The sequence below is a fragment of the Balaenoptera ricei genome, chromosome 8, assembly GCF_028023285.1.
Source record: "Balaenoptera ricei isolate mBalRic1 chromosome 8, mBalRic1.hap2, whole genome shotgun sequence".
NCBI lineage: Eukaryota > Metazoa > Chordata > Mammalia > Artiodactyla > Balaenopteridae > Balaenoptera > Balaenoptera ricei.
This window is the reverse complement of record NC_082646.1, coordinates 108992565-109013105: the sequence shown is the minus strand read 5'-3', so window position 1 is coordinate 109013105 and position 20541 is coordinate 108992565. Positions and strand designations below refer to the sequence as shown.

Sequence of the window (20541 nt, the reverse complement as noted above, 5' to 3'; positions counted from 1 at the left end):
GGGCAGACCCCATGGGACAGCTGGCCTCCTGGCTGGGGTGCCTCTGGATAATCACACTGTTACTTGCTGTGCCCACTCACTGTGTGCCAGGTGCCTGGAGTCTTTTTTCTCATTTCACTCTCACCACAACCCTGTGAGGTGGGGCCAACGCTGTCCCTGGCTGGTGAGACTGAGGCTCAGGGAGGGTAGACACCTTGCCCAAGGTCACCCCAGTTTGGGATTTGAACCAGGCCCTCTCTGACTCCAGAGACCAAACTCCTAGCCACTACACTGTACGAGCTCCTGTTCCATCTTCTGTGCCTGGCTGAACATGTGCTGGGCGGTAGGCATCCAGAAAGGAGCCCTGCATGCTACTGCAAACCTCTAACGTGCCAAGCTCCCACCATGTGCCAGGTGCTATGCTGGGGTCCCATCTGTGCACCAGCCAGATGCCACTCTGCCCTCTGGGGGTTCTCAGTCTGTGGGAGATCTTAGACCAGGTCACACAGATAATCATGTGATTGTACATTAATTACTCACAGATATGTAATGGAATTATGTATCAATTATGTAAATCTCTGTGAGAGAGTTGAAGGGGTGGGCAGTCTAACCTTGACACGGTGGACTGGGCAGTATTAGGCAGGACTAGTGATAGAAAACCCCACCCACTAGCTGACTTTGCCAAAGGAGGAATGGTGATTACAAACTCCAGAGATAGACCAGCTTCAGGCATAGCTGGATCCAGGAGCTCAGGAACTCTCTTCTTTCTGTGCTTTCCACTGTATTGGCCTCACTCTCAGGAGCATTCTCTACTCCACAGGGGTGAGAGGTGAGGAGAGGGCAACAGCTCTAGGATGGCACGGTACCAGCATCCCATCAACAGAAAACAGCTTCTCTTTCTGGGCCAGTCTATCCCAGAATTGTACTTTATTGGCCTGCTTCAGGTCACATGCCCTTCCCTGAGCCTGTCACGTGGCTGCTGGATTTGGAATTCATTGATTGGCAGGGTCTGGGGCACAGGCTTTGGGAGCAGGGTGAGTCTCCTAGAGTGAGAGTAGCAAAGGGGTGGCCCCCAAAAGACCCCTGGGAAAATACAGGGAAGGTTGAGCAGGTAAAGGCAGCCACGTTCCCCTGCAGAGAGTGACCCTGAGGCCATAGGTAAGCAGGAGCAGGCCAGGTCAAAGGGCAAGGGAGGAAAGTCGGGGCAGAGGGAGCAGCATGTGCACACAGCTTGGGGTGTTCTAGGAAACGGAGAGGAGCCATGGGGACGTGGGGGGAAGGGGTCCAGCACTCAGGGGGCCCCAGTGAGCGGCCAAGGGGGCAATCCTCAGTGATGGGTTAGGATTTTATTCCAGGCTGGGAGAGGGGGAGAGAGGTGCCGAAGTGATCGGATTCAGGTGTTAAGAAGCTTGAGCTCCAAGGGGACCAGGTTGCGGCGCCACCCCCGCCGCCTCCACAGAGCCCTCCCCGCCCGCCCATCTCCCCTCCCCCCCAGCCTGCCCTCCACACCTCTCCCCCTTCCCACACGCCTCCCCACAGGCTCTCCGCCGACCCCTCTGTCTCACCTACCCCTTCCTCCCCACACTCCCCTCCCATTGCCCCTCACACCCCTTGTGTCACCTCTGGCCCTCCAGCCTCCTCACCTGGGAGCAGGGCCACGTGATGGCGGTAAAAATAACTCTCCCCGGCTGTGTGTGAATTGGGGAGGGGTTGGGGGAGGAGAGAGGCTGGGCCCCAGCACTAGGGAAGGAGCCCTTGGGGTGGAGGGCAGGGAGCTGCTGGTCTCCTGGGCCCCAGAGAATTGTTCTGAGTCCTGAGTCCCGCCCCTTCCCGCTCCCCCCAGGGCCACACTCTGGCTCTCCAGGTCACCTCCGCCAGGCGCGTCACCTCCGCCAGGCGCACACCCAGCACCGGCAGCGACCCAAACCAGGTGGAGGAGCTCTCAGAGCGGTAAGTAGCCCAGCCGGCCTACCTGCCAGCCCACGGGGTCCCCCTCCAGGCTGGAGGCCCCCACCCCGCCGGCCTTGACCTTGCGCTCTGTCCTCAGGTCCCAGCTGCTGCCCAGGACCGCCCCCCGCCAACACCCTCAGTGATGCCTCCTCGCCCTGTTTGGTTGGCCTGTTGCGGTCCCCTCATCTCTGGTCCTCGGGGGCTCCTCTGAGTCCCCCCTCCATGTCCGGGCCCCCATGGCGGGCACGGCGGTGGCGGGCCGGGGGCGGGTGAGCGTGCAGGAACACATGGCTATTGACGTGAGCCCGGGCCCCATCCGGCCCATCCACCTCATTTCTGACTACTTCCCGCACTTCTACCCCTTCGCTGAGCCACCCTGCGCACCCGAGACCTACGCCCTCCAGTGACCCCCACCATCCGCTCTGCATCCCAGTCCCAGCCGGACCCAGAGCCAGAGGGAGACTCAGACGACAGCAGTGAGTGGGCGCGGGGGACAAGGGGGACCCTCTGGGCCCAGCCCAGCCAGGATGGGGTCTGGGGCCCATCCCAGGCTTCCGACCAGGGGAGGGGCAGGGCAGGAGGCGTCGTGCCGGGGCGGGGGTTGATGTAGAAGCTGACCTGCCGGCCACCTGCCCTTAGCCACCCTCGGCACCCTCGAGTTCACGCTTCTTTTTGACACGGACAATAGCACCCTGCACTGCACAGCTCACCGTGCCAAGGTGAGGATGGGGCAGCATCCCTGGGTCCCAGGCGTGGGCCCTGGGCCTGTCCCACATCCACTGTCTCTTCCCAGGGCCTCAAGCCACCGGCCTTGGGCTCTGTGGACACCTATGTCAAAGCCAACCTGCCGCCCGGGGCCAGCAAGGTGAGGGCGAGACACAGGGCCCTACTGCTGCCCCTTGGCCGCACACCCAGCCTGCAGCACCCACCTGGCCTGCCATGCCCCTCTTCCCCAAGGCCTCGACCTCAGACAGGGAGCCCCCCGTTGCTGGGATGTGCAACTAGAGGCCATATGAGGGAGGGGGACCAGGCTGGGGCCCTGGGGCCCGATGAGGCTCTGACCCTCCCTGCTCGGCCCCCAGGCCAGCCAGCCGCAACACGCACGGTTCGGGGCACAAGGGGGCCTGTCTGGGAGGAGACACTCATGGCTTCACCCTCCAGGACGCCTGGCGCAAGACCCTGCGGTGAGGATAGGGCCTGGGCCACAAGGGGGCAGGGCCGAGGCAGGTGTGAGGGCTTGCCTGGCCAGGTCTGACCTGGGTGGCCACCAGGCTGTGCATCTGGGAGAACCCACGGCAACGGCGGCGGCACCTCCCCTGGGGGAGCTGCGGGTGCCCCTGGGGAAGCTGGTGCCCAACGGAGCCAGGAGCTTCGATGTGTGTCTGGAGAGGCGGAGGCTGGTGAGTGGGCTGGTGCACAGGGTGCGGCAGGCAGGGAGGGAGACCTGGGCAGTGTCCAGCCAAGGGGACCGGGCTCTCTGCTCTTTCAGACCAAGAGGCCCGAGAGCCTGGACACAGCACGTGGCATGTCTCTGTATGAGGAGGTGGGTAGGACGGTGGGGCCCAGCGAGGATCGGGGGGGCAGGTCTGGGGTGGCCCAGGCTGAAGTGTGTCAGGCAGGGATTGATGTGGGCTGGACAGGGGTCCAGGCCCAGGCAGGCTTGGAGAAACCGAGGCCATCTCGCTCAGCGGCCCTGTGAGCGGTCATAGGCCCAGGGAACAGCCAGGCCCCAGGGGCTGGGCAGAGGGTGACTTCCCCTGCCAGGGCAGCCCAGGGGAGCTGTGGGGCGCTGGCACAAGCCCTCAGGGGGCAGAGACACAGGCCAGCTTGAGGCAGAGGCTGGAGCCGGTGGGATTTGTCCATGGCCTGAGCTGGGAGGGCAGGTCAAGGTCCCGGAGGGAATGGATATGGTGGGTCTCCACGGCTGCTAGGTCTGCCCGAGGCAGTGTGTGTACCACACTCCTGGGGCTGGTAGTCACAGACAGGCCCTTGGCAGGAGGCAGTGATGGTGATCGCAGGGGATTTGCAATAGGAAACCAAAGACCTGGGCAGAACCCCTGCAGCCCAGCAGGCCCCCGGGCACCTGCAAGGCTGAGGCAGGGCCCTCCGCAGCTCCTCCGGGGCCGGAGGGCCAGGTGCTGCTGCCCCGCCGCCTAGTGGAGCCGCTTGTTGCTGCGACTGTCAGTCAGTCAAGGCGAAGCTGCGGAGCCCTACCGGGTGGGGCAGGGACCCGCCACAAGCACTTCCTGGCCCAGCCCCGCACAGCAGCCCCTTGGCTCGTGGAGCACTCCCTTACTGAGAGCTGAACGCCAGCAAGGTGGCTGGGCTCTCGGCAAATCAAATCCCTCGTTAAGTGTGGGAGAAGCACATTCTCTCCAAGGCATCCTCCCAAGTCCTTTGGAAGCTCCGGGGGCCGAGTGTGGCAAAGGACATTCAGAATCTGGCCGCTTGGGCTGCAGGGTGTGAGGAGGGTGGGCTTTGTAGCTGAACAGACCTGCATGTCCTTGGGTAGCGAACAGCCTCTTGGAGCTGCTTCTGTGGCAGCAGGCTTACCCTGCGGGAGGGTGGTGATGGGTACCTAATGGAAGGCCACCTAGGCAGCTCCTAGCATGTTTGTGGCCCTTAGGGACATCAGTTCCCTTCCCCTCCACGACAAAGATGCCCCGAACTGGCCAGTCACATGGCCTGGGCAAGCCCGTCCCCTTCTCAGGCCCTGGAGGATAGAGCTGACCTGGAAGTTTCCTTCCAGGGCACTAAGCCAGTGACTGTTTTTGTAAATTGAATCATGAAATCAAACCACTGGCCCCTGACTTCTCTGCAGCCAGTTTGCGTTCTCACGTCCAGGCCAGCACGGGTGGGTGGCTGGGCTGCGGGCCACACGGGAGCTGACCCCAAGCCCACCCCCTGCAGGAGGCGGTGGGGGCTGAGGTGGCCGGGGAGGAGCGTGGGCGCATCCTGCAGTCGCTGTGCTACAGCTCTCAGCGGGGCGGCCTGCTGGTGGGTGTGCCCACCTCGCCCCCACGGACACCAACGGCTACTCGGACCCCTTCGTCCGCCGGTGAGTGACCAGGGGCGGACAGTGAGGGTTCCTCAGAGCCCCTCTGGGGCTCACCTCTCCAGGGCCGCACCTGAGCTGACCCCGTTCTTCCCCATCAGTTACCTGCATCCAAATGGGGGGAAGAAATCGAAATATGAGACCAGTGTTCGGAAGAAGACCCCGAACTCCGGGTTCAACGAGGTAGGCCAGGGCTGGGGGGAGGCAGTCCTGGCTGCGGGGGGTGGGAGGAGGGGGGTCAACATCCCGCCTCCGAGAGCACAGGCCCCAGCTACCCTGAGCCATTCACCTGTCTGAGTCTGTTTCTGAGGCTGTGAAGGACCCAAGGCCGCCTCCCTCCTGCCTTTCTGCCCCTTCCCTGCAGGAGTTCCTCTGCGCAGGCCCGCGGGAGGAGCTGGCGCAGAAGACACTGCTGGTGTCTGTGTGGGATGATGACCCGGGCACAGCTGACGACTTCACTGGTGAGTGGGAATGTCGGGGAGCTTGGTGGGGGGTGCCCAGTGGACTCCCACACAGCTCCTGACCTGTCCCCCAACCCAGGTGGGGTGCAGCTGAGTAGCTGGGCCCGTGGGGAGCGCCAGCAGTACTGGTGTGAATGCCTGGGCCGCAGTGACCACCAGCTGGAGCTGTGGCACCCGCTGGACGGCGTGCCCCTCCAGCTCAGCGGCTAGCGGGGGCCCCCGGCCTGGCCTTGCTCACTGCGCATCCCCCAGACTGACCCGCGGCCGCCTCCATGGAGCTCGGAGGACCTGGGGCTGCCTCACCCACTGTGTCCACCCCTAGTCAATTGCTTCCTTCCTTCCCCCCTTTCAAATTCACCCCACTGCCAAATCATGAAGCAAGAATAAACCTCTCCTCCAAACCAGACCGGACAGCTGGTTCTTTCCCTGCCCATCGCCTCACAGGGCAGACTGGGCCCTGTCCTCCTTGCTCCCACCCTCCAGAGGCCTGCACTGGGCCAGGCCCAGGTCTGCACCCCAGGCCACAGTTTCCCCCTCCCCACCCCTGCTTCTTGCACTGAGGGGTCAATGCTCAGGATGGTCTACGACAGACTGACGCACAGGAGGCCAAGTGTAAATTCACAACAAGACCTTGTGCTGACCTATCCCTCCCAAACCTCCACCTCCGTCTGGGAAATAAGCCTCCAGGAATAATGGGCCGCAGAGGCAGAGTGAAGAGCAAGGCCACAGAGAAGACGCGACGAGTGGGCAGCACTTGCTTTATTGTCCAGCCGTCCAGGCAGACGGATGCCAGCCCAGCGCCGCGGGCTCAGGAAGCGGCTCGCCTGGCCTGGTGCTGCTGGGCGAACCGCTGCATCCGCTCCTCGAGCTCCGGCCGGAAGTGTCGGATCAGGCCCTGGGGGTGAGGGTCGGGGTGTTGGGTGCAGCAGGGCCTGAAAGTCCCCCAACGCCCCAGCTCTCAGCACCGCCCCCAGCAGCACGCAGCAGGGCAGCGAGTACCTGCACGGGCCAGGCAGCTCCGTCGCCCAGGGCGCAAATGGTGTGGCCCTCTATCTGCTTGCTGATCTCCCACAGGGAGTCGATCTCAGCCGGCCGGGCGTCCCCCTTCACAAAGCGGGCCATCACCTTGTTCATCCAGTCCACACCTGAGCCGTGGCGGCAAGAGAGGGCCTGACGAGCTCCCTAGGCCGGCGTGGGGGGGATGGGACCCGAGGGGCGCGGGCCACAGGGAGGGGGGGTTCTCAGAGCAGCCACAGCAGGCTGGGAGGCAGCAGCTGTTTATTCAGGGTCCAGTGCCCGGCCCAGGCCCGGCGTGAGCCACCGAGAAAGCCCCCAGCCTGCCCAGCGCGCTTACCCTCGCGGCATGGGGTGCACTGGCCACAGCTCTCGTGCTTGTAGAACTCGGTGAGGCGGGCGATGGCTTTCACAATATCCGTCTGGGGGGACAAGGGACAGTGAGGAGGCACCCAAGGCCTGAGCCTCAGCGCCCCCCGGCGGCACACCCTCCTGATTCCAGCGGCGCTCTGGCTGTCTCCTCCACCCGCCCTGGGCATCCCGCCCTGCCCAGGCTCCACAGGCTTGTCGCTCAGAGAAGCCTTGCTCCCCGCCTCTCCCACCTCACTGTACCTCAGGTGACAGGAACCGGGACCCAAGAGCTGGCAGTTCTCCGAGAGGCCCCGGAAGGGTTACTAACCAGGCTGGCCTAAGGCAGGGACTGGGTGGGGAGCATGGGCCAGCCCTTACCGAGCGGTCCATGACGATCACGGCAGCCGTGCCCAGGCCCGTCTGCGCCTGCACCAGCGCGTCGAAGTCCATCAGCACCGTCTCACACACGGACTTGGGGATCAGTGGGGTGGACGAGCCGCCAGGAATCACAGCAAGGAGGTTGTCCCAGCCACCCGTGACACCCCCTGGGGCCCCAGTCAGTCCCCAAAAGGATGGATGGTCAGGGCTGGGGCCGGCACACCTGCCTAGCCCTGAGGCCAGGACCTCTGCTAGCCCCAGCCCCAGCTCCTGAGGCTCTCCCACCCTGCTGGCTGGCCCCAGGCCTCACCGGCGTGCTTTTCAATCAGTTCCTTCAGCGGTATAGACATCTCCTCCTCCACGGTGCAAGGGTGGTTGACATGGCCAGAGATGTTGAACAGCTTGGTGCCTGAGTTGCGTTCGCGGCCAAAGCTGGCAAACCACACACCCCCTCGGCGGCAGATGGTAGGGGACACGGCCACTGTCTCCACGTTGGCCACGGTTGTAGGGCAGCCGAACACTCCTGTGGGGGAATGGGATGAGAAATCGGTGGCTTCTTGTGGACGGGGAGAGGTTGGGGCGGGTTTCCTGGCAATGGGGTACATCCAGGGTCCTGCTCCGGTGGCAGAGAGCCCTGCTTTCACCCCTTTGTTATTCTCGTCCCCCACTGGACCCCAGATTCCAGCAGGAGATGCGCTGCCTTTTCACCATCCTGCCCCGAGTTCCCGGAAGGTTGGAGAGGACTTGGGTATCTGACGTGGGCGCTGAGGCAGGATGAGGGACTGCAGGTGGCACCGGTGAAGCCTCTATGTTGTTCCCACCCTGCTCTCTGTGTCAGACGCCCAGTGCAGAAGGGACTCAGAAATTCCCTAAGAATGACCAGTGGGGACCTGAAACCAGATCCCGGACTCCATAGGACACAGGACAAGGCCCAGGATCGGGCCAGGCGCCAGGTCTTACCCACGTCTGCAGGGAAGGGAGGCTTTAGGCGGGGCTTGCCCTGTTTGCCCTCGATGGACTCGATGAGCGCTGTCTCCTCCCCGCAGATGTAGGCCCCAGCCCCGCGCACCACAAACACGTCCAAATCGTAGCCGGAGCCGCAGGCATTCTTGCCAATCAGACCAGCCTCATAGGCCTCTCGGACGGCTACCTGTGGGACAGGGGTGTGAGGGCACGGTCCCCAAGAGCCCAGGAACACTGTGCGTGGGAGGGAGGGGCACTGGCCCAGTGAGCCCATCACCAAAGTCCAGAGCAAAAGCTCCCTTTGGACACAAGCAGAGGACGCTCTGGGAGGGGGAGGGGATTTTTACGATGCATGTGCTACTTCTGTAATAACATTTAACAAATTCTCCAACTATATGTATTTTTAAAGACTTTAAGGAAATAATGAAAATTTCAGCAAGTAGTTTCTCCAGGTGGTGGATCTGTGGGAGAGTTTTCTTTCGTGTGTGTGTGGTTTCCTATCTTCATAATGAGTGAGTACTGCTTCTGAGTAGAGGAAAAGACCCTGGAGGCTTATTTTTAAATATGTAATAATAATAATAATAACACTTACACATAATGCTACCATGTGCCAGGTTATTATTCCCACATCCTTCATCACTGTTGTGTAGGAGCCTAATAGAAAGGTGAGGCTTTGGCCCTGGACCAATTACTACAGGCGTCACTGAGCTGAGAATTACTGAAATGACCCCTTGACCCTTCAGGAAAAATGCCCATATGGGAGTTCCCCAGCCTACCCCTGCCCCAGGAGTCATGGAGCCCAAGTTGACGCTCTGGAACATACAGAAAGAGACAGAGGCATTGGGGGCCATGTCCCATTCAGGACACAAGGCATGCAGGAGTGATCGCCACTCTCCTAGTGCGACCCCAGACAGATCAGGAACTAAAATCTAAGAACAACTCTGCCTAGGATTGGGGCACGTAAGTGCACACTGAGCACCTTCTCCTCTGTTGACGCCCCGCCCCTGCCCACCTGCAGATTGGAGGCCTCATTGTAGAATTCCCCGCGGACGTAGATGTAGGCGGCACGGGCACCCATGGCCCGGCCCCCCACTAGGCAGCCTTCCACCAGCTTGTGGGGATCGTGGCGCATGATCTCCCGGTCCTTGCAGGTGCCAGGCTCCCCCTCATCTGCGTTCACCACCAGATACTTGGGCCTGTGGGGGCCAGCAGGTCAGTCGGGCTACAGGGCCACCAGGGTTGGGCCTTCAACCACATGCCACCCCACTCCACCCAGGGAAGCCTCCTCTGACAGCCAATCCCTCTTTGTCCTCCTGACATGTTCCCAGGGGCTCTGCTTGCTCACCACCGATGACAGGGAGCTCACTGCCTATTCCGTATTTGGGTGGCTATGACCACAGGAAAAGTCTTTGTTCTGTCCAAATGTCTCTCCTAGTGCTTTCCCAAGAGCCCAAATCTGCTTTTGGTCACAAAGAGCATTCCGTGAACTTCCACCATATCTCTGGAGCCAAAAGGAGGCAAAATAGCCGACATTTAGCCTTTGCTTTCTATGTGCCAACCAAAGGGCAGGCCAAAAGCTGTAAGAACATTATTTCTTTCATCCCTGCACAATATAATATCCATTTACAGAATAGAAAACTGAGGTTCGGTAAGGCCAGGAGACTGCCCAAAGCTATATGATTAAAAGGCAGAGCTAGGAATTGATCAGTTAAGTCTGACTGAGTCAAAATTTTGTGTTGATTCTGCTACCCCTCAAGTCTCCCCTGAGGAAGACCAGAGAGAACTGAGTCCCACCTACTTGAGCTCTGGCTATGTTTTCCCACTTCATTCACTTTCAGTTTCCAAGGAAACAGCCCAAAGGCCCAGGTAAGCCACAGCCACCCCCAAGGTCTCTCCTGCAACCCCATTTCTGCCTGCCTACACACACCTGCCATCTGAGGGCTTATTCATGAAGCTCCATTTAAGGCCAGTTGGGAAGCCAGCACCTCCACGGCCCCGCAAGCCCGACGTCTTGACCTCACCCAGGATCCAGTCAGGCCCCTTCAGCAGAATCTCCTTTGTCTTGTACCAGTCACCTCGACTCTGGGCACCTTTCAGCCTGGACAGAGTGGGGAAGGCAGTGAGGGGGAGGCCCTGCCTCGGGAACCACCGGCCTAAGGGCACCAATTTACCTCCAGTCATGGCGGCCATACAGGTTGGTGAAGATCCGGTCTTCATCCTTCAGCGAGCCAAATGAGGTTTTCTTGGGCGCTGTCTGGGGACACAGAGGGTCAGCAGGCCCAGCAGAGCTCTGGGGTCATGAGGGGCCAGGCCAGAAGGTACAGAGTTTTGAGTCCCCCTGATTAGAGAGGGCTGGGCTGGGAGGAGGGCAGGGGCCTAAGCTTAAGAACCCTTCGTAGTATCATAGCTGCCATCACCACTTAGTAAGCACTTCCTATTAGCAGGCACGAAGCTAAGCTTTCTATATCTAAGACCCCATTTTATCCTCATAACCTTGAGACAGGAATGATTGCCTCCATTTTACAGAAGAGGAAACTGAGGCTCAGAGCAAAATGAGCTTATGAAAGGCACACAGCCCACACCTGAGCCACAGCACATACTACCCCCGAACCCCGTGTGATGCTATGTCCATTTACTTGTCTGGCTGTGCTGCTGGATCAAAACTTGGTTAGGCCAAAGCCTTGTGTTACTAAACTCTGCTGGCGACAAAATGCACTTTCTGAAGGAAAAGAAATGCCTCACTGCGGCTGGGACACAAGATGACGGAGGGAGGCCCGCTCGGGATAAAACTGTTGAGGAGAGATGGGTCTGGAATTCCACGTGACCCAGTGAGGAGCACCCCAGCTGAGGGCTAAGGGGACCTGGTTTCCAGACACCCAACCCCTTAAAAGTCAATATGGGGATCGGAGCACTGAACGAAGAATGAGCAGGCGCACGGCCCTCTCCAAAACTATTGTCTGCATCTGTAAAGTGGGTCAGTGGTCCCTTCACGCCCTACCAAGCTGTGGCGGGAAAGGAATGAGACAAGGACGCTTTGCCACCTGCAAAATTTTCCGCTAAGTCGCGCGGCTGTTAAATAAGGAAAGCCAAGGTGCCGGAGGGCTGGGGGCAGGGGTGAGTCAGCCTCCCGTTTGGACCCGTTCCCCTTCTACACCCAGGCCGGATCGGCAACCTTCCTGCCGGGCTGCGGAGATGAGAATGTTCTCCAGAAGGCACTACAGACCCAAGGGATGGTGCGCGCACAGGCGCGGCAGCGAGAGCTGGCCCGCGAGCACCCCTGGCCCGAGCCAGGTCAGGCCTCACCGTATCGCCGCTGAATCGCACAGATACGCGTGCGGGGAGCGACCCGCCCAGCAGCCGCCGTGCCGCCAGCATCGCGGGGGCCAACCCGGTCACTTCCCGCTGTCACCTTCACGGCTCTGAGGCTGAGGAACCGGCGCGACCTAGACGCTAGGCGGCGCACAGGAATAACGTCACGCGCCCTGGCGCCGACGGCGCGCCCAAACTCCCCTGCACCGCTCCCGCCCCGCCCTTGGCCCCGCCTCCTCGTGGGGGGGGGCGGAAAGGCCGGAAGTGCCCTGTCTGGCGCTGAGGCTGCTGGGAGACGCAGTCCTGCGGGCTTTCGGACCTCCTTTCTCCCTTCGCGCGATTGGTATTTACTCTCTTGCTCCCCCGCGCTGCTCCATCGCATTAGCCCGTGGACCCTCAGCCTTTCAATCCCCAAGTAAACAAACCTCGCATGTCACCTTCTGCTGGTTCTGGTGTTTTCTGCAAGTTCCGCATTTCGCGTGCTCCTGTTGTATGCACAAATGTATGGGGGAAGGAGGAGAAATCAGATCGGTGACAGCCCGACCCTCATGACCGCCTTGTAATTATTCCGTCCCCGTCCAAAACCCTCCCAGACTATGATTTTCCCCTCACCCACTACGGGCACCCCTGGGCTCAGAGAAGGATTGCTCATTAGCCGCAGGGAGCCGGGGCAGACTGGGGGTTGTTGGCGGAGGTCTCCCCAGAGGAGGTGTGTCTAGAGTCCTAGGTTGGGGTGAGGCCAGGAGGGTGGAGATAGTCAGTGGGTGGCACATCCTCTTGCTAGTGCTGCTAAACTCTCCCAGCCATTCCTTCCTCAGCCCCCGTCAGGAGAGTTTGGCACTTGGTGCTCCTGCACAAAATCCTGGAGCCGCTCCTACTGCCTCGGCAACCTGGCATTTAAGGACTCAGCACTATCATGCAGGTCATCAGGCCCAGGCCACATCATGCCCACTCTCCCCAGGACCTCTTCCTCTTGGGGCTTTAGGGCATTTCTGCCCACTCCCTCCCCACCCCGCAATGCTCCCGTGACCTGAGGAGGGCCTCTGTTCTTTGCCTTCTCTTGAAGTCTTGGAAGCCTGATTAACTCTTGTTAATCAGTTTGTCAGTTCTCTGGAACCCTTTGGCTCTGAGTCCCATGATAAGCATGTCGGTTTTGGTCTGCCCTCCCCAGCTCCTCTATTCTCTTGTCCTGTAACCATCCTTTCCTATCTCTCAAGAGATGTGCCATTTACAAAGTAATATGCCCTTTTTTTCTCATATATTCCCCACAGTAGCCCTGGATAGTGTTAACTCCATTTTCTACATGAAAAAAATTGAGGCCCATGGAGGTTTCATCTCTTGTCCATGGGTATGAAGCTGCTGAGTGGTAGAGCTAGAATCAACCCCAGGCCTTTCTTCCTTCCCAAAGTGCCCCAGACACGGCACACATGGGACAGTCATTGCAGGATGTCAGTGGTGTTTCCAAAAGAGGCGGCAAGAGCCTGGGCACCTTGTCTGAGGGCTCACAGATGGGTAGGGCAGTACCAGGCCCAGGGCCCAGCAGTCCTGACTACCAGCCCCAGGCCCCCTCTCCTGGGCAGGGAAAGAGACTGCCCAGACAGAGCTGGGGATTACACGGCTAATCCGGAGCTCAGACCCGAGTCCATGGATCCCTCCCTCTGGGGTGGCAGAAGGGGGGCAAGATGGAGCCAGAGGGTGGATTCTTTCCTCATCCCTATCTAACAGGGTCAAGGGAACACAAGGCCATGGGGAGAAGGCAGCCGGGGGATGCTGTGGACGGGAGATGCTGGGCATGGGCCCGTGGGAAACTAAGAGTGAGGGGCAGGAGCTCCAGTTCGTCCAGCGCCAGGCTCTGTGCCAAGCACTTGCCATGTGTTATCTCCTTAACCCTCCCACAACCCAGGGCATGGGAGTGATAAGCCCCCGTTTTCAGAAGAGGACAGAGTATATTAGGCACGCTGAGTTGCCTGCCCAAGTCGGCACAGCTGCCAGAACTCGGCCTGAGGTCTCCTGACCCTCAGTCCCCCACTTAGTCCCCACCCATCTAGAGCACCCACTTGCCAGGCTCCACTCAGTATCACCTCCTCCAGGAAGCCCTCTTCCAAGGCATCCCAGACCCTGTCTCTCACCTGTCTCATCCTATGCCACTGTCCATGTCTGTCTCCCCTACCAGCCTCCAGGCCAGAAGCTGGGAGGCATCCAGGATGCCTCCCTGTCCCCATATCCACTGCATCCTGCCAACTCTGCCTTCTGAACACACCCTGTTCCCGTGCCTTCAGGCCCCGCCCCATGGCAGTGACCCATCAGCTTTTACCTGGAATTTTGCAAAGCCTCCTTGAGGTCCCCCAGCCTCAAGTCTCGGCCCCCGCAATCACTTCTTTGCACCATGGAACGAGCAGGATTGTTGTAAACCTTGGATCCATTTTGCCCCTCTCCTGCCTGAGACCCTTCGTGGTTCCCTCGTGTCTTCAGGACAAAGCCCAAGTCCCTGGCCCTGGCACTCAAGGCCCGTGCTGACCTCTCCAGATCCAGCTCAGATTTTCTCCAGGAGATCTCTTCCAGTTTTGTTAAAATGTGGTGTGCCCCTTTCCACCTTTTCCTATACATTGCAGGAGTTTTCTGAAGGTAAAAGTTATCATCTCCTGAAGTGTCACTAGAACTCACCGTAAGGCCATCTGAAACTGGGGACTCTGCTTAGGAGTGATCTGATCACCATTTCCATTTCTTTTATGGCTATTTGTTTATTTCCTTGAGCCAATTTTGGACACCTATACTTAATTTTATTTTAGTTTATTAAATATTATTTATTTATTTGGCTGCGTCGGGTCTTAGTGGTGGCACGCGGGATCTTTGTTGTGGAATACGGGATCTTTTGTTGCAGCACGTGGGCTTCTCTCTAGCTGTGGCGCGCAGGCTCAGTAGTTGCAGCATGCGGGCTTAGTTGCCCCAAGGCATGTGGGATCTTAGTTCCCCAACCAGGGATCGAACCCACATCCCCTGCATTGGAAGGTGGATTTTTAACCACTGGACCACCAGGGAAGTCCCTGAACACCTATATTTTAAAGAGTGTTTTCTTGATGGATCTTTCCTTTTTCTAATATAAAATATTTCTCTGCATCTCTTTTAACAATTTTGCCTTGAGGTCTATGATCTCTGATATTACTATTGCTACACAAGCTTTCTTTTTATTAGTATTTGGGGGTTTTTTTCATTTTATTTTCAATCATTCTCTTGTTTTAGGGATGGTTTTTAAAACAACATCTAATTAAATTTCATTTTGTTTTATTTTAACTCAATAAATCTCTGTCTTTTAAAAAGAGAGTCTGGCCTGTTTACATTTATTGGTATTGCCATTGGAACATATATCTGCCATATTATATTGTGTTTTCTATTTAGCATTCTTTCTCTTTATTTCTTTTTCCTCTATTTTCCAGACTCCTACTGAATTAATTGAGTTTTCTTTGTGCTATTCCCTTCTTCCCCAGTATTGGTTTGAAAGTTATACATTTTATTTCTATTTTTAGTGGTTTCCCTTACATTTTTTTCCTTCCTTTTTTTTAAAATTAATTAATTTATTTATTTTTGGCTGCGTTGGGTCTTCGTTGCTGCGCGCGGGCTTTCTCTAGTTGTGGTGAGCAGGGGCTACTCTTCATTGCAGTGCGCAGGCTTCTCATTGTGGTGGCTTCTCTTGTTGTGGAGCACAGGCTCTGGGCGTGCGGGCTTCAGTAGTTGTGGCGCACAGGCTTAGTTGCTCCGCAGCATGTGGGATCTTCCTGGACCAGGGCTTGAACCTGTGTCCCCTGCAGTGGCAGGCGGATTCTTTTTTTTTTTTTTTTTTTTTTTTTTAATGTCTGAAACATTTATATTAACATATTTCCATACATATTTCCATACAAATACAAATATAAGATTTTTAGAAATTTCATGTAATGTCTGAAACATTTATATTAACATATTTCCATACAAATAACCCAATGAAAGTTTAGTATTAGTTGTTTTGTTTGTTTTTTTATACTGCAGGTTCTTATTAGGCATCAGTTTTATACACATCAGTGTATACATGTCAATCCCAATCGCCCAATTCAGCACACCACCATCCCCACCCCACCGCAGTTTTCCCCCCTTGGTGTCCATATGTCCATTCTCTACATCTGTGTCTCAACTTCTGCCCTGCAAACTGGCTCATCTGTACCATTTTTCTAGGTTCCGCATACATGCATTAATATACGATATTTGTTTTTCTCTTTCTGACTTACTTCACTCTGTATGACAGTCTCTAGATCCATCCACGTCTCAACGAATGACTCAATTTCGTTCCTTTTTATGGCTGAGTAATATTCCATTGTATATATGTACCACATCTTCTTTATCCATTCGTCTGTTGATGGGCATTTAGGTTGCTTCCATGACCTGGCTATTGTAAATAGTGCTGCAATGAACATTCGGGTGCATGTGTCTTTTTGAATTACGGTTTTCTCTGGGTATATGCCCAGTAGTGGGATTGCTGGGTCATATGGTAATTCTATTTTTAGTTTTTTAAGGAACCTCCATATTGTTCTCCATAGTGGCTGTATCAATTTACATTCCCACCAACAGTGCAAGAGGGTTCCCTTTTCACCACACCCTCTCCAGCATTTGTTGTTTGTAGATTTTCTGATGATGCCCATTCTAACAGGAGTGAGGTGATACCTCATTGTAGTTTTGATTTGCATTTCTCTAATAATTAGTGATGTTGAGCATCTTTTCATGTGCTTCGTGGCCATCTGTATGTCTTCTTTGGAGAAATGTCTATTTAGGTCTTCTGCCCATTTTTGAATTGGGGTGTTTGTTTCTTTGATATCGAGCTGAATGAGCTGTTTATATATTTTGGAGATTAATCCTTTGTCCGTTGATTCATTTGCAAATATTTTCTCCCATTCTGAGGGTTGTCTTTTCGTCTTGTTTATGGTTTCCTTTACTGTGCAAAAGCTTTGAAGTTTCATTAGGTCCCACTTGTTTATTTTTGTTTTTATTTCCATTACTCTAGGAGGTGGATCAAAAAAGATCTTGCTGTGATTTATGTCAAAGAGTGTTCTTCCTATGTTTTCCTCTAAGAGTTTTATAGTGTCCAGTCTTATATTTAGGTCTCTAATCCATTTTGAGTTTATTTTTGTGTATGGTGTTAGGGAGTATTCTAATTTCATTCTTTTACATGTAGCTGTCCAGTTTTCCCAGCACCACTTATTGAAGAGACTGTCTTTTCTCCATTGTATATCTTTGCCTCCTTTGTCATAGATTAGTTGACCATAGGTGCGTGGGTTAATGTCTGGGCTTTCTATCTTGTTCCATTGATCTATGTTTCTGTTTTTGTGCCAGTACCATATTGTCTTGATTACTGTAGCTTTGTAGTATAGTCTGAAGTCAGGGAGTCTGATTCCTCCAGCTCCATTTTTTTGCCTCAAGACTGCTTTGCCTATTCGGGGTCTTTTGTGTCTCCATACAAATTTTAAGATGATTTGTTCTAGCTCCGTAAAAAATGCCATTGGTAATTTGATAGGGATTGCGTTGAATCTGTAGATTGCTTTGGGTAGTATACTCATTTTCACAATGTTGATTCTTCCAATCCAAGAACATGGTATATCTCTCCATCTGTTGGTATCATCTTTAATTTCTTTCATCAGTGTCTTATAGTTTTCTGCATACAGGTCTTTTGTCTCCCTAGGTAGGTTTATTCCTAGGTATTTTATTCTTTTTGTTGCAGTGGTAAATGGGAGTGTTTCCTTAATTTCTCTTTCAGATTTTTCATCATTAGTGTATAGGAATGCAAGAGATTTCTGTGCATTAATTTTGTATCCTGCAACTTTACCATATTCATTAATTAGCTCTAGCAGTTTTCTGGTGGCAGTTTTAGGATTCTCTATGTATAGTATCATGTCATCCGCAAACAGTGACAGTTTTACTTCTTCTTTTCCAATTTGTATTCCTTTTATTTCTTTTTCTTCTCTGATTGCCGTGGCTAGGACTTCCAAAACTATGTTGAATAATAGTGGTGAGAGTGGACATCCTTGTCTTGTTCCTGATCTTAGAGGAAATGCTTTCAGTTTTTCACCATTGAGAATGATGTTTGCTGTGGGTTTGTCATATATGGCCTTTATTATGTTGAGGTAGGTTCCCTCTATGCCCACTTTCTGGAGAGTTTTTATCAGAAATGGGTGTTGAATTTTGTCAAAAGCTTTTTCTGCATCTATTGAGATGATCATATGGTTTTTATTCTTCAATTTGTTAATATGGTGTATCACATTGATTGATTTGCGTATATTGAAGAATCCTTGCATCCCTGGGATAAATCCCACTTGATCGTGGTGTATGATCCTTTTAATGTGTTGTTGGATTCTGTTTGCTAGTATTTTGTTGAGGATTTTTGCATCTATATTCATCAGTGATATTGGTCTGTAATTTTCTTTTTTTGTAGTGTCTTTGTCTGGTTTTGGTATCAGGGTGATGGTGGCCTCATAGAATGAGTTTGGGAGTGTTCCTTCCTCTGCAATTTTTTGGAAGAGTTTGAGAAGGATGGGTGTTAGCTCTTCTCTAAATGTTTGATAGAATTCACCTGTGAAGCCATCTGGTCCTGGACTTTTGTTTGTTGGAAGATTTTTAATCACAGTTTCAATTTCATTACTTGTGATTGGTCTGTTCATATTTTCTATTTCTTCCTGGTTCAGTCTTGGAAGGTTATACCTTTCTAAGAATTTGTCCATTTCTTCCAGGTTGTCCATTTTATTGGCATAAAGTTGCTTGTAGTAGTCTCTTAGGATGCTTTGTATTTCTGCAGTGTCTGTTGTAACTTCTCCTTTTTCATTTCTGATTTTATTGATTTGAGTCCTCTCCCTCTTTTTCTTGATGAGTCTGGCTAATGGCTTATCAATTTTGTTTATCTTCTCAAAGAACCAACTTTTAGTTTTATTGATCTTTGCTATTGTTTTCTTTGTTTCTATTTCATTTATTTCTGCTCTGATCTTTATGATTTCTTTCCTTCTGCTAACTTTGGGTTTTGTTTGTTCTTCTTTCTCTAGTTTCTTTAAGTGTAAGGTTAGATTGTTTACTTGAGCTTTTTCTTGTTTCTTTAGGTAGGCTTGTATAGCTATAAACTTCCCTCTTAGAACTGCTTTTGCTGCATCCCATAGGTTTTGGGTCGTCGTGTTTTCATTGTCATTTGTCTCTAGGTATTTTTTGATTTCCTGTTTGATTTCTTCAGTGATCTCTTGGTTATTTAGTAACGTATTGTTTAGCCTCCATGTGTTTGTCCTTTTTACGTTTTTTTCCCTGTAATTCATTTCTAATCTCATAGCGTTGTGGTCAGAAAAGATGCTTGATATGATTTCAATTTTCTTAAATTTACTGAGGCTTGATTTGTGACCCAAGATGTGATCTATCTTGGAGAATGTTCCGTGCGCACTTGAGAAGAACGTGTAATCTGCTGTTTTTGGATGGAATGTCCGATATATATCAATTAAATCTATCTGGTCTATTGTGTCATTTAAAGCTTCTGTTTCCTTATTTATTTTCATTTTGGATGATCTGTCCATTGGTGTAAGTGAGGTGTTAAAGTCCCCCACTATTATTGTGTTACTGTCGATTTCCTCTTTTATAGCTGTTAGCAGTTGCCTTATGTATTGAGGTGCTCCTATGTTGGGTGCATATATATTTATAATTGTTATATCTTCTTCTTGGATTGATCCCTGGATCATTATGTAGTGTCCTTCCTTGTCTCTTGTAACATTCTTTATTTTAAAGTCTATTTTATCTGATATGAGTATAGCTACTCCAGCTTTCTTTTGATTTCCATTTGCATGGAATATCTTTTTCCATCCCCTCACTTTCAGTCTGTATGTGTCCCTAGGTCTAAAGTGGGTCTCTTGTAGACAGCATATATATGGGTCTTGTTTTTGTATCCATTCAGCCAGTCTATGTCTTTTGGTTGGGGCATTTAATCCATTCACGTTTAAGGTAATAATCGATATGTATGTTCCTATGACCATTTTCTTAATTGTTTTGGGTTTGTTTTTGTAGGTCCTTTTCTTCTCTTGTGTTTCCCACTTAGAGAAGTTCCTTTAGCATTTGTTGTAGAGCTGGTTTGGTGGTGCTGAATTCTCTTAGCTTTTGCTTGTCTGTAAAGCTTTTGATTTCTCCATCAAATCTAAATGAGATCCTTGCCGGGTAGAGTAATCTTGGTTGTAGGTTCTTCCCTTTCATCACTTTAAGTATATCATGCCACTCCCTTCTGGCTTGCAGAGTTTCTGCTGAGAAATCAGCTGTTAACCTTATGGGAGTTCCCTTGTATGTTATTTGTCGTCTTTCCCTTGCTGCTTTCAATAATTTTTCTTTGTCTTTAATTTTTGCCACTTTGATTACTATGTGTCTCGGCGTGTTTCTCCTTGGGTTTATCCTGTATGGGACTCTCTGCGCTTCCTGGACTTGGGTGGCTATTTCCTTTCCCATGTTAGGGAAGTTTTCGACTATAATCTCTTCAAATATTTTCTCTGGTCCTTTCTCTCTCTCTTCTCCTTCTGGGACCCCTATAATGCGAATGTTGTTGCGTTTAATGTTGTCCCAGAGGTCTCTTAGGCTGTCTTCATTTCTTTTCATTCTTTTTTCTTTAGTCTGTTCCGCAGCAGTGAATTCCATCATTCTGTCTTCCAGGTCACTTATCCGTTCTTCTGCCTCAGTTATTCTGCTATTGATTCCTTCTAGTGTAGTTTTCATTTCAGTTATTGTATTGGTCATCTCTGTTTGTTTGTTCTTTAATTCTTCTAGGTCTTTGTTAATCATTTCTTGCATCTTCTCAATCTTTGCCTCCATTCTTATTCCGAGGTCCTGGATCATCTTCACTATCATTATTCTGAATTCTTTTTCTGGAAGGTTGCCTATCTCCACTTCATTTAGTTGTTTTTCTGGGGTTTTTTCTTGTTCCTTCATCTGGTACATAGCCCTCTGCCTTTTCATCTTCTCTATCTTTCTGTAACTGTGGTTTTTGGTCCACAGGCTGCAGGATTATAGTTTTTCTTGCTTCTGTTGTTTGCCCTCTCGGCAGGCGGATTCTTA

At 52.9% G+C, this 20541-nt stretch overlaps 2 protein-coding genes across 2 annotated transcripts; one reads left to right on the top strand and one right to left on the bottom strand.

Annotated features, from left to right (window-relative positions):
* Position 1: 1 nt before the first annotated feature.
* LOC132371047 (double C2-like domain-containing protein gamma) lies at positions 2-5851 on the top strand. Its single transcript, XM_059932199.1, is given in 14 exon segments — positions 2-90; positions 1823-1929; positions 2027-2313; positions 2316-2405; positions 2569-2648; positions 2723-2794; positions 3012-3113; positions 3201-3329; positions 3419-3472; positions 4840-4927; positions 4930-4987; positions 5086-5167; positions 5349-5445; positions 5525-5851. Coding segments are annotated over 12 exon segments (1131 nt in total). The 5' UTR covers positions 2-90; positions 1823-1929; positions 2027-2165; the 3' UTR covers positions 5656-5851.
* Positions 5852-6189: 338 nt separating this feature from the next.
* Positions 6190-11614, bottom strand: NDUFV1 (NADH:ubiquinone oxidoreductase core subunit V1). The gene is made up of 10 exons (XM_059932198.1): positions 11455-11614; positions 10323-10405; positions 10079-10249; positions 9164-9347; positions 8149-8338; positions 7499-7711; positions 7189-7355; positions 6800-6881; positions 6445-6590; positions 6190-6340 (listed from the first exon to the last, which is right to left on the bottom strand). Exons 1-10 carry the CDS (start codon positions 11524-11526, stop codon positions 6254-6256), a joined length of 1395 nt encoding a protein of 464 aa, XP_059788181.1. The 5' UTR covers positions 11527-11614; the 3' UTR covers positions 6190-6253.
* Between the last annotated feature and the right edge of the window lie 8927 nt (positions 11615-20541).

Bases quoted from the DNA above. Each gene is read 5' to 3' on its own strand.
- NDUFV1 (XM_059932198.1), bottom strand. From the start codon at position 11,526: ATGCTGGCGGCACGGCGGCTGCTGGGCGGGTCGCTCCCCGCACGCGTA. The intron at 7,356-7,498 runs GTGAGGCCTGGG...CTGGGGCCCCAG, and splicing joins ACTGATTGAAAAGCACGCCG to GGGGTGTCACGGGTGGCTGG. The intron at 6,591-6,799 runs GTAAGCGCGCTG...GCCACGGCTCAG, and splicing joins GTGCACCCCATGCCGCGAGG to GTGTGGACTGGATGAACAAG.